General features: G+C 40.5%; 1 protein-coding gene and 1 pseudogene across 1 annotated transcript; both read left to right on the top strand.

The window, feature by feature from the left end:
* The first annotated feature begins 622 nt into the window (after positions 1-622).
* LOC122138678 (histone lysine acetyltransferase CREBBP-like) lies at positions 623-3,368 on the top strand. The gene is made up of 2 exons (XM_042732362.1): positions 623-1,042; positions 3,081-3,368. The coding sequence occupies exons 1-2, from the start codon at positions 623-625 to the stop codon at positions 3,366-3,368; spliced, it is 708 nt and encodes a 235-aa protein (XP_042588296.1).
* Positions 3,369-3,883: 515 nt separating this feature from the next.
* LOC122134498 lies at positions 3,884-7,615 on the top strand (annotated as a pseudogene).
* The last annotated feature ends 4,994 nt before the right edge of the window (positions 7,616-12,609 follow it).

Below are 12,609 nucleotides of genomic sequence, written 5' to 3'. Positions count from 1 at the left end.
TTAATAACAGTATTTCGTTATGGTTATACTTAAACTGGTTACAAAATGGATGAGGGATGAAAAAACATACAGTGAATTGTACCCAGCATGGATGTATGTTACCTGAGAGAGAGAGAAAAAAAACACAGAGCAGAGCCCCAAGAAGAGGGCCCCAGCCAAGAAAAGAAATAGAGTAACAGTTACAATCTTCTTTTATCCCTTCCTTGACCATGTGACTAAAAACCAACTGTGAGACATTTCAAACTGACCAATCAGTAAATCACAGCTCCCCCCATCACTGAACTAAAGCTGTGACAATTAACAGACTCCTGATATACATGCATGTTGGCCTACAGGCCTTGATCATAATCAGCACTTTTGTGCCTTCAGGAATCCCAAATGGTCTTTGATCATATTCAACTCTACACCCAATATGATTCACACTTTAAAGGTGCATGAAAATAGAAACAATATGCCTACAAAGTCCAATACAAAAAAACCTGAAAAGCAATAGAAATTTAGTCAAGCCAAGTTTAATGTTTGCCCACAAAGATTAATTGTCACACGAGCAGGACAGAGCCCATCTCTTGTTTCATATCTTAATGTTTTCTCTCATTATTTTAACGCAATAGACACAGTCAGAATGGTCAGAAAAGCTAATTATATTTTCCGTATAAGCAAGACAGGAGCCTCAACACATGCAGCAGCCCAGCACTCCGGTGAGGATCGCCATGTTAACACATCCCAGCCTGAGCCCTCCCTGCAAAATGCAGCAGCCCACCTCTGTGCAAGCACAACAGCCCAGCACTCTGGTGAGGATCGCCATGTTAACACAGCCGTGATTGCAGTTGTATGCCATGACACCCTTAACTCATGTCCTTCCTCATTTGTCTGTCTATTAGCTCTCTCAGATAATAGAGTTCCCACACCTGCATCCGTGACAGAGACCCACTCCCAGCAAGCTTTGCCTCCTGACTACCCTGCTGCCGAACTCAAAACTGAGCATCAAGAAGACGAGCAGGACTTTGAGTCTGGGAAAAAGCAGCCCGATCTCAAGATGGAGGTGTGACATTGTTGAAACGAAACTTAAAATTGGCTGGTTCAGCAATTCTTGACTTTTTTTGGTTGTGTTTTCTGAGAGTTTTACACTATCATAATTTAATGTTGATAAGAAATTAATATTTTTATTCAGCAAAGGTGCTTTAAATTGATCAAAAGTGATGGTAAAAGCACTTATAATGTAAATATATATATATTAAAATAAAATATTTTCAAATAAAATGTATATACATGTAAATATTTTCCTAAATATATAATTGATTTTTGTTATTGATATATACATATAATATACCCCTGTTCTTTTTTTTAGTTTCTATTCAAATATCAAAGAATCCTGAAAAAAAAAAAAAATCCTGAAAAAAAAAAAAAGGTTTCTTCAAAAATATGCAGTTTTTCAACATTGATAAAAATAAATATTTATTTACAAGCATTTTGCGGAACAACTCCTGCAGTCTTTTAGGCTTGGGAATCGGACTTAGACTGATCTAAGTCTAATCATATTAGACTGATTTCTGAAGAATCCTGTGACACTGAAGACTGGAGTACTGATGCTGAAAATTCAGCTTTGCATCACAGGAATAAATTACATTTTAAAATATTCAAATAGAAAACAGTTATTTTAAATAATAATATAATATAATAAGTAATAATATTATTTTTTTTACTGTATTTATGGGCAAATAAATACTGCCTTGTTGAGCAGAAGAGACTTCTTTCAAAAACATAAAATCTTACTGACACTACAGAAACGTCCACTTTTGGTATGGCAAAATGTCTTAAAATGTATTTCTTTTTTTTAACATTTAAACTTAGACCACATTATTAGATTACTTTTTCACTTTATGAAAAGCTTATTATTTTTCTTTGTAGATTTTTTTTTATTTCAAGCCACGTAGTCACTGTTACAGAAAATATAAAAGATAATGAAATGCAAGTCAAGTACAGGAAAAATAATATAAATGTTTTATTTTTATGTGTTAAAGAAAAAACAGTACAGTAACACAGCACAGTAACACCAGTGACATTCATAAGACCTGATATCCTGATCTTCACTGGTGTTAACCATAAAGAAGGTAACACCAGTGACAGTAACACCAGTGACAGTTTTCATGAAAAATGCATTTTACAAAATGTCTGCTGTAGGGTATCAAACCATATGTTGTCAATCATGGTATACCCACTAAATTAAGTAGTTTAATCCATTTTTATTATAGTTTTATTTTTACAATTCCTTAACAATAAATAGGTCATACCAGTGACGTCAACTGAAAGCTTCATATGAAATCCTGAGTTAAATGAGAACATTTCTGATAACTGAAAAGAAACAGTGGACTTAACATGGGCCTTTTTTCATAGATCTTTAGAAAATAGGAAGGAGGAAGTCAAGTGATGTCATCAGTATGATTTTTATTTCAAACGGTGACACCAGTGACACAACTTCAGGGGACCACTGTTTTCATATATGTTATAATATTTATTCAGCATTTTGTTTTATTATGCCATTTATATCATATCTTTGCTCGTTAAATGGTAGAAAAAATTGTTTTTGACTGCAAAATTAAGCACTTTTCCTCTGTACATGGCTGTGGGGACGAGCAGTTTTGTGGTGCTTGGAATTCTTTATAATGAATTAAAAACAAATATTGCCACACTGATGGTGCAAGAAGGTCTAATTGTTCAAATAACATATTGTTTTATTTTAAAATATCAAAAAAAAAATTGTAACCCTAATGTGTTTTTCAATTGTAATATTTCTGTAAAGGCTAGGGACAGAAAAATTGACATTTCTGTAGAATGACCCCAATAGAGATTTTATTCTCATTCATTTTCATTCTTTTGTAGATATTCACTGTCTCTCAGTGTTATATTGACATTTATATAACTTAATTTATTTGAAAACTGTTCAACTGATTTTGTCGTTAACTCAAGTTTAATTCCAGTTGATGCCGGTTCTAATGCTCTTCTCTAGTTTTACAAGATTTCATTCTCAACTAATGACACAGTCTAGTAAACATCTTAACGTATTTCATTTTCTTCATTAGGATGAAGATGTCAAACCTCCTCAAGTTAAAGAGCAACCAGAGTCTGTAGAAGCTAAGCAGGAACAGATGGAGATGGAGGAGAAGAAACCAGAGACAAAGACCGAGCCAAAAGAGGAGGAAATGCCCAGCACCAACAGCACTGCACCATCAGCTTTTCCTACAGAACCAAAGCACTTTTTGCATTTTGAGGAGATTGATGGAGTCGATGTGTGTTTCTTCGGCATGCACGTTCAGGAATATGGATCTGATTGTCCCTTTCCCTACCACCAGGTATCATGCAAATACTGATCAATGGGAAAAAAGTAACAAATATTGTCTTGAACAGGCTGAACTGACTGTTTGTCTTATTTTACTTCTCATTCCAGACGGGTATACATATCATATCCTGACAGTATTCACCTCTTCAAGCCTCGGATGCTAAGAACTGCAGTTTACCATGAAATCCTCATCAGTTATTTGGAGTATGCTGGGTATGTACCACCTTGAAGTTTAAAAATCCTTTCTTAAAGATGATGTGTGTAATTGTTTTTAGTGTTAAAATACTTGCTTTCTCAAATCTCAGCTTAAAATGACGAGTCCACTATTAATAAACCATTCATAAGCTGTTTGTACAAACAAAAACAGACCAGTAAAAACGTCTTAACTTCTCAATTCACCACTAAAACACTAAAAAAACTTGCTTTTGTGATCTAATGGCATTGGTAGGGTTATGCACTAATGGATTTGATTTTCCCACCTACAGGACCTCAGGTATGTGACATTTTGGGCCTGCACTTCTACACTTCCATTAACCCTGGACAAAAATGCCTTTACCGCAGACAAGCCTTTGCAAAAGAATACTCCATGACTATAAGGTATGCCAATATTGAATTTGTTTTTTTATGGATTCGCGGTCTGTTAGTTTTCATTCACAAACAGGTTAACATCACACTGACAGATTTGACTTACTTGTGTTATGCAGGACATATTTAAGAAGGCCAAAGAGGACCGGCTTACAAGTGCCAACGAGCTGCCCTATTTCGAGGGTGATTTTTGGCCCAATGTTCTGGAGGAAAGCATCAAGGAGCTGGAGCAAGAGGAGGAGGAGAGGAAGAAGGAGGAGAATACAGCCTCCGTTGAGACAACAGAGGTTAGGCAGAGAGTCAAATGGTGTGAATGAGTATTTAGTGTATTCTGTAGCCATTTTAAAAAATGGTGTTTTCTTCCACAGGAAACCCAAGTTGACAGCAAGAACGCCAAAAAGAAGAACAATAAAAAGACCAATAAAAATAAGAGCAGCATGACCCGCGCAAACAAAAAGAAGCCTGGGATGCCGAATGTAGCTAATGACCTGTCCCAGAAGCTATATGCAACAATGGAGAAGCACAAAGAGGTTGGACCTTACAATTTTGTTTACTTGAATACCATTTATTTCGCTCAGAGTGTGCCAAGTGCTTACCAGAACCCCTCTTGCTTCCTAAAATCCAGGTCTTCTTCGTGATCCACCTGCATGCTGGTCCAATGATCAACACCCTGCCTCCGATCATGGATACTGACCCACTGCTGACCTGCTATCTGATGGACGGCCGTGATGCCTTCCTGACACTGGCCAGGGACAAGCACTGGGAGTTCAGTTCCCTACGCCGCTGCAAATGGAGCTCTGTGTGCATGCTGGTGGAGCTACACAATCAGGGCCATGACCGATTTGTGTACACTTGCAACGTATGCAAGCACCACGTAGAGACACGCTGGCATTGCACCGTTTGCGAGGTCAGTCTTCTCTTTGTGGCTTTGACAGAGCCGTTTAGTCTGTTGCCATTGTTTTGCAATCCAGATGTTTTGTAAAAACAGACACGGTACTATTTTATTGACAATTTATTAAGATATAAGGTTTAAACTAGAAGGTTGCAGGTTCAAACCTCCTCAAGGAGTGAACCTTGCTTGACAACCATGTCGCCAACTGTAAACTGTAAATATAACACCAATCTTCAGTCGTGCAGCAGTAAATTAACATTCTGTGCTAGCAATGTCCAGAAAACTATATCAATTATTCTTCTGATTTCTTTCAGGACTTTGATCTATGCATTAACTGCTACAACTCCAAGGGCCATGAGCACCAAATGGTGTGAAGTGGGGTTTGGGCCTGGACGACGACAGCAACAACCAGGGTGGCGAGGCCAACAAGAGTCCTCAGGAGAGTCGACGCCTCAGCATCCAACGCTGCATCCAGTCACTGGTGCATGCCTGCCAGTGCCGCGCAACGCCAACTGTTCTCTGCCATCTTGTCAGAAAGATGAAGCGTGTGGTGCAGCATACCAAGGGCTGCAAGCGCAAGACCAATGGAGGCTGCCCCGTTTGCAAACAACTCATCGCGTTGTGCTGCTACCATGCCAAACACTGCCAGGAGAACAAGTGCCCCGTGCCCTTCTGTCTCAATATCAAGCACAAGCTGCGGCAGCAGCAGATTCAGCAGCGGCTGCAGCAGGCGCAGATGATGCGGCGGCGAATGGCGCTCATGCAGGGCAGAGGAATGCCTCCCAGTCTGCCCTCCCCAACTACCTCAGGAGGTCCAGGGACTCCAAACTCTCAGCAGCTGCAGCAGCCTAATACACCTCAGGCCTCGCAGTCATTAGCCAGCCAGCCCCAGCAGACGCATCCGAATGTGGCTGGAATGGTGCAGACCTTCCCCAACCAACCACCTACACCAGGGCCGCAGGGTAAGCCAGGCCCGCAGTCCTCGCCTCTGCCCCAGCAGCAGTCTCCCCGCCCATGCCGCCAAACCTCAACAACAGCCGCAGCCCTCTCCGCAGCAACAGCAGGCTTTGAAGGTTGCGAAACAAATAGAGATGATGACCAAAGTTCAGCAGCAGCAACAGCAGCAGCAAGAGTACAGGATGAATATGAACGTGAACGGCATGCCGATGAACCAACCTCGCATGATGACTCCCATGCAAATGATGGCCCCTCGTGGTCCTCAGATGGTTCAGAGCATGCAGCCTGGCCAGTGGCCAGCTGGGATGCAAGGGTCCATGCAGAATCCGCAGGCACCTCAGCCGCAGCAAGTGCCGCCGCAGCAGATGGCCATGGCCCCGCAGCAGTCTCAGGTAACGCAGACACCGCAACAGGCGCAAATGATGCAGCGTGCCATGATGCAGCAACAGCAGCAGCCGCGACAGATGCAGGCCGTCATGCCACCCCAACAGGCGCAACCACAAGCCCCGCAGCAACAAGGCATGCAGCAAAGAGGGGTGACCAGCAGCATTGCTCAAGGAGCACTGCAGGACCTGCTGCGTACATTAAAATCACCAAGTTCCCCTCAGCAGCAACAGCAGGTCCTCAATATCCTCAAATCGAACCCGCATCTCATGGCCGCGTTTATCAAACAGCGGACGGCGAAATACCAAGCCAGCCAACCACAGCAGCAAAACCCGCAGCAAATGATGAAAGTTCAGCCGGGGATGCAGAACATGGCTGCGATGCAAACAGGCCCCGTGCAGAGACCCGTCATGCCGCCTCAGCAACCTCAGCCGGCCGCAACCCAAGCTATGGGCGCCCTCGGATCCCAGGGACAAATGATGAACGCTGCGCACAATGGAAACCAGCAGCTGTTCCGCCAGCAACTAATGCGCATGCAGCACCAACAGCAACAGCAGGGAGCGATGCCTCCAGGACAAGGAAGATTCCCGCAACCTCAAGGCCCAGCCAGTTACTCGCAAATCCGCATGCAGCAGCAGATGGCAATGCAAGGAGGTGCCGGGCCAATGGGTCAGATGCCGCCCATGGCTCAGATGGGGCCAGACTGGGATGAGCATGGACGCCCAGCAAAAACATGCTGCAACAGCGCATGCTGCAGCAGCAGCAGCAGCAACAACAGCAGCAGCAGATGCTGAAGCAGCAAATGGGATCACCGGCACAGGCCGCTTCCATGAGTCCCCAACCCCACATGCTTGCAGGACAGCCGCAGGGAGCTCACCTGCCCGGACAGGCCATGGCCAACGTGTTGGGCAACCAAGTGAGGTCGCCTGCACCTGTGCAATCGCCCCGTCCCCCGTCCCAACAGCCGCCACATTCCAGCCCGTCCCCGCGCATGCAGCCCCAGCCCTCGCCCCAGCACACCGCCCTGCACTCTGGTGTGTCCCACCCCAGCCTGGCAGGACCCATGCCGGGCCCCATGGACCAGGCTCACCTGTGCACACCCGAACAGAATGCAATGCTTCCGCAGCTGAACACGCCAAACCGTGGAGGGCTGACCAACGACTTGAGTATGGTTGGCGACACCACGGGAGACACGTTAGAGAAGTTTGTCGAGGGATTGTAGCATTAAAGAGACATTCTTTTTGAAAAGAGAGGTGTTTTCTCTACACAAAAAAATTTGAGAAGACGACTAAATGAACTAATAGGTTTACACAACCAATGGACTGCTTTTTCTTCCTTGTTGGAGGGATTGAAATTGCTGTTTAAAGAGCAGAATCACAAAGGGTTTTTTTCTGGGAGGGTTGTCGGACCGGCCAAAATGCAGTCCTGGTCTACGAGTTACATTTTTAATTGTTTTGTTTTCGTTGTTTTTTCGGGGAGGGGGTTATTTTGAGCTTATGGACTTTTTAAATGGAATTTCTCAAGGCAAAATATTTGATTTTATTATTGAATACTTTCGTTTTGTATGTTTGCAAACTGAAATGCGTTTTTTTGTTTTGTTTTTTGTGAGTGTGTGTGCGTGTTTAAGTACTGTAAGATACTCTGTGTGGAATTAGGATCAGGATAAATCCTTATTCCTGTCTGCTACGTATTCACATTTACCAGGTTTGGAAAAGGACACGCCGCCTTTTTCTCTCCAAACTGAGTTTGTACAGAGGGACCTGTATTCATTTGTACAGAAAGGAGCTTTGATACTGCGCGCGCACACATACACACACACACAAACGTGAGCAAATTGTGAAAGTTGCTCTTATTTTTCAAGGTGCCCAAATGCGTTAATTTATTGGCCTGGATTCAGTAGTTGTCTCTTAAGATGTAGGAAGTGATGTTCCTGTTTTCTCGTTTGATCTCTGAAACATCAATGATGTCCCCTCCACCTCGCGTATGGAGGCCGGGAGCTTCGTCTGACTGCTGATTTGTTCAAAGAGTTCTTCAATCAACCTCTTTTGTTTTTCTTCTCATGAAACTTGAATTGAAGGTGAACGATTCTTTAATGTAAATCATGCAGCTTGATGACATACTGTAAATAAAAGGAAAAAAGAGTTGAGATCGCTGTATAAACTGTTGAGAGTTAAGAAACTTGTTTCGTACTTATATACCATATTGTTAAATAAACTGTGTGCAACAGATGCAATGCTTCTGGTGACTTCGATTTGCATGTTCGCGAAATTCTGATTTTAGGAAATTTATATACCAAAGTTTTTAAATTAACACCCGACTAACTGTTTTATACATAAAGCCAGTGTAGTTTCAATGTACCAGAACATTACATTTGAAATGCAATGATCAGATGTGCTGTTTAATTGCAACTTAAAATGTGTAGTTAAACGAACTGGCCGTTTTACCTTCCTTCAGCATGAGATTGTCTTCACTGCACCTCCTGGAGCCCGAGAGATGCAACTGCAGTTTAGAGCCCTTGTACTGCAATTCACCATTTCTCTGCGCATACCGACATTTGATTAAAATTGTTAATTTTGGCCGTTATAAAGTTTAGTGAAAATAATGTAAGTGTTATGTTACATTCGAAATTTGACCTGTTTATAGTATTTTCTTACAATAAGTGTAATAGGATGACAGCAATCATCCCTTCTAGAGAAACCCTAGAACTCTTGCACACTGATACTGTCTGAAGAGTGATGATAACTGAGAAACTGAGGTGTGTGTCTTCACTTACTTAGAAATGCTTTGTCTTGCAGAAACTACATTTATGAAAGCTGTTAAAAACTCAGCCCCTCTTTGGAAATTATTACATAATGATTTACTAAAAATTGATGGACAGTATCATTTATTTTACATGGAAGCCCATGTCTGCTTCACAAGGGGGAAAATCCAAATATGAGATATTAAGGGTTCAGATGAAACTTACATACCAAGTCATAACCATGAAAATCTAAATTGATAAAGTTATATTTATAAAAAGTTTAAATTGACGCATCAAATTTAATATCAATTATACGTTCTCAATTGTTGACAAAATGCCTTTTTATCTCATGATTTTGACTCCATAATGTCGACTTTTCATCTCATAAGCCTAACCAAAGCATGTTTCTAATGTGGCAGAAATGGGTTTTCCTTCTTTCTAGCACACCTGTTAGCGTTAGTGTCTAATTGGGTGTGTCAGCTGTGAGAAGTCACAACAAGTTTTTACACTGTGAGTCAGGGTTATCTTTATCTTCATTTAGAGAGTAACTCCTGTATTCAGGGGTTTCAGAGCTGTATTTAAATGCAGGTGTCACTCTTGAGTGCTCAGTGTGTACGTGACCTCGTGCTCGTTGTGTTCCGGAACGCACAAGCGGAGTGAACAGTGAAACGGCCCATTATGTTGGCGCTTAAACAGTTTAATTTGAAGATGTGTCTACACATTATATTTGCGTTATTTTAGAGGGTTAGTCCAGCAAAATATGCTAACAATTGTGGCAGCACTTCTTTTCACAGATATTCAAAACGGCGCACACAGAACACGTTTTGCGTTCCATACCGCACTGCGTTCTAATTGTTTTCCTGCGTAAACGTTCTGTTGAGATTCACCGTTATGAAGCGTTTAAGATCAAATGAAGTTAAACGCGCCTCGAGAACGAGCTTTCTTCATCCGTTTCTCACATTTTAAACGCAAGAACGAGTTGTGTGTGAACGGCCCACAGCAGCAAGGCGTGCAGTCGTGTTTTTTAAGACTTTAATTGTATTGAGAGCACATGGAACAGTTTAATCTAGCTCGTCATCTAAAGCTAAAAACAGCATTTTGTTCATTCCTTTGTAATTATATATTTGCAGCATTTATAGGAGCTCAAATTAATTCAACAATTAAATGGAATATTTGCACGTTTAAAAAAAGTCATGGCACGCGGCAGGAGCATCTTTAAAAAGTTAGTGCTGTCAATATGACTAAAAATGTCTAAAAAAACGAGAGAGAAAAAAAAAAACACTTTTATAAATTCATATACATTTCAACATTTAAGGGATAGTTCACCCAAAGAATTGATCGGTTTTGTCTTTACTGCCTGAAAATGCTCAATCAAGCACGGCAGCATGTAAGCATTTTTCTCTCTCTCTCTCTCTCTCTCTCTCTCTCTCTCTCTGATTTCTAACAGTAACGTGAACTAAAATCGACACAATCTACTGTAAATGCAGTTTTACCTCATCAGCGTCACGGATCGCATTATGTGCTCATCACTGGCGTCACTGCGCCTCCTGCTGTCTGAATGACGCGACTGCAGTTCAGGCGCAGTTCTGTGGATTCCTGTTTCAGTTCAACGAGTTGGATATGATCACATCTAGTAAGACAGATTTGCATTCAGGTTTATGAAATTGTTATTTTTGTTTAGACAAAGTAAGCAGTTATAGTCATAGTTACAGTCATAGTTTTATCTATGCATGTTTGTTTTATTTTCATCTAACTTTAATTTACACATGAAAAAAACTGTTAATTTACAGAACCAATAAACTGAATGTGAATCAGTTTATAGAAAAAAAGGCAAGAAATACATGATATTCAAAAGAAAATGATTTTCCAGGTAAATTCAGGAGTGCAACTACGGCAGCACAAAACCACTGAAAAACGCGAAGTGATTAATGTATTGTTTTATTGTTGGATGGACAGACAAATCTCAGTCATATCAGCTGTAAAAAAACAACTCCCCAACAAAACCACAATGTCACACCTGCACAAAGATACTCAAGTCTTCATATAAACAGTGTTTGTTTGTGTTTAGTGTGCAATGATGACCTCTGCGGCACGGGACGCCCCCTTTGTGCATCGATGTATGGCTCTAATAAAGGCAAAACAAGTCCATCAGACTGAACTCCAGCACAGGTGTCAGTGTTTCTCCAGGGCTTGAGTGAGGAGCTGATTGAGCTGCAAGATCATCGGACGAGGGCTTCGTTCAGGCCAGCGGTGATCATGGTGGTGTTGTAAATCTGGTATGTAAAAAATGGCATTTATCTTTTAACTAGAAATAGTATTGAGATGAGAATGTGGTGGGAACTCTTTCTTTACCTGCTCGAGGAGAAGCTGTGCCAGCTCAGGGTTTGAGTCCTTCAGTGCATGAAGCTTCTTGATCAGATCATGGTCTGGAAACAAACGCTTGATGTTACATATATTATGCAAGTATGTATTATCTTATTTTAGTTCAAACAACTGATTAAAAATATCACAATAATCCACAAGTAATCCACATAACTCCAGTCCATTAGTTAAACATCTTATGTGTTTTTATGGACTATGGCCTCACATTTTGGCCTGAAGCTATGGTTTTACAGTTATAATTTTGAGTAACTTCTGAGTCACTGATTGCAAAGTTCGTTCAGTCTGATATTCAATTAAGGGATCTGAAAGAGAGGCTGGTGCGAGTCCATGCAAGGATTTGTACACCAATAACAGAATTTAAAATCAATCCTATAATAAACTGGAAGCCAATGCAGGGAGACCAGGGTAGGAGTAATATGTTCACGTTTGTAATACCCATTAAGAGTTTTGAACTTTTTGCAACTGAGAAAATAGATGAGGGCTTATTCCCTTATATGACACATTGCAATTATAGCAAGTCCTTGTTGATATCAAAGCATGGATCGCATTTCTAGGCCTTTAAGCATCAAACATGATTTCGTATTTGCTAGAAACTTGACTTTACAACATAATGGTATATGTTTGTCCCAGTTTTAGAGGAGCTGTCAATATACACACCTAAGTTTTGACCACGTGTTTGTTTACAAATGTCATTAAACTTAATTCATATGATCATGCACATTTTGAAAATATACAGATGATTTTGACAGATGTTATACAATGATTGAAAACTTTTGTTAATGTACAACAGTTTTGCTGTTATTGAGGTGTGATGTGGTTAAGGTTGGGGTTCAGTAGAATGAGAGCACACCTCAGTTTTCAGAACGATGATCTTTGTAAAAAAACGACACATTTCAGAAAGGCGGGGCATTGAGGAGAAACAGTAATGTACATTATATGGAAAATAATGTGTTATTTTTTAACCTTAAACCGCATAAATCATTGCATCACACTAAATATACAAAATAATGTTCTTTTAAGCAACGTCATATGACCCCTTTAACTAATGATCTGTTAAGCATTATATAATGATTGTTAATGATTTATTAATAAAAGTTATTATAAAGTGTTACCATCATTTGCCTGTAAATATTTATATATTTAATTATATTTATATGTATATATTCAAAATAAAAGCTTAATTATTCAACTAAAATGGCTAAAATAGTAATAGATTAAGGGTATAATAATTATATAAATCATATAAGATAATTATAATAATCAATTATCAATAAAAGCCAGACATTGTTTTTTTCTTTAAAAATGTTTTACTATCTAGTGCCCTTTAATTTG

Source organism: Cyprinus carpio, chromosome A3 (genome assembly GCF_018340385.1).
Source record: "Cyprinus carpio isolate SPL01 chromosome A3, ASM1834038v1, whole genome shotgun sequence".
NCBI classification, from domain to species: domain Eukaryota; kingdom Metazoa; phylum Chordata; class Actinopteri; order Cypriniformes; family Cyprinidae; genus Cyprinus; species Cyprinus carpio.
This window is presented reverse-complemented; position numbering and strand designations above follow the sequence as displayed.

What these genes read in the sequence shown, in the direction of transcription:
- LOC122138678 (XM_042732362.1), top strand. Translation starts at nt 623, where the DNA reads ATGGTCAGAAAAGCTAATTATATTTTCCGTATAAGCAAGACAGGAGCC. An exon ending in AGCCCGATCTCAAGATGGAG is followed by an intron (nt 1,043 to 3,080) that starts GTGTGACATTGT and finishes TTTCTTCATTAG; the next exon opens with GATGAAGATGTCAAACCTCC.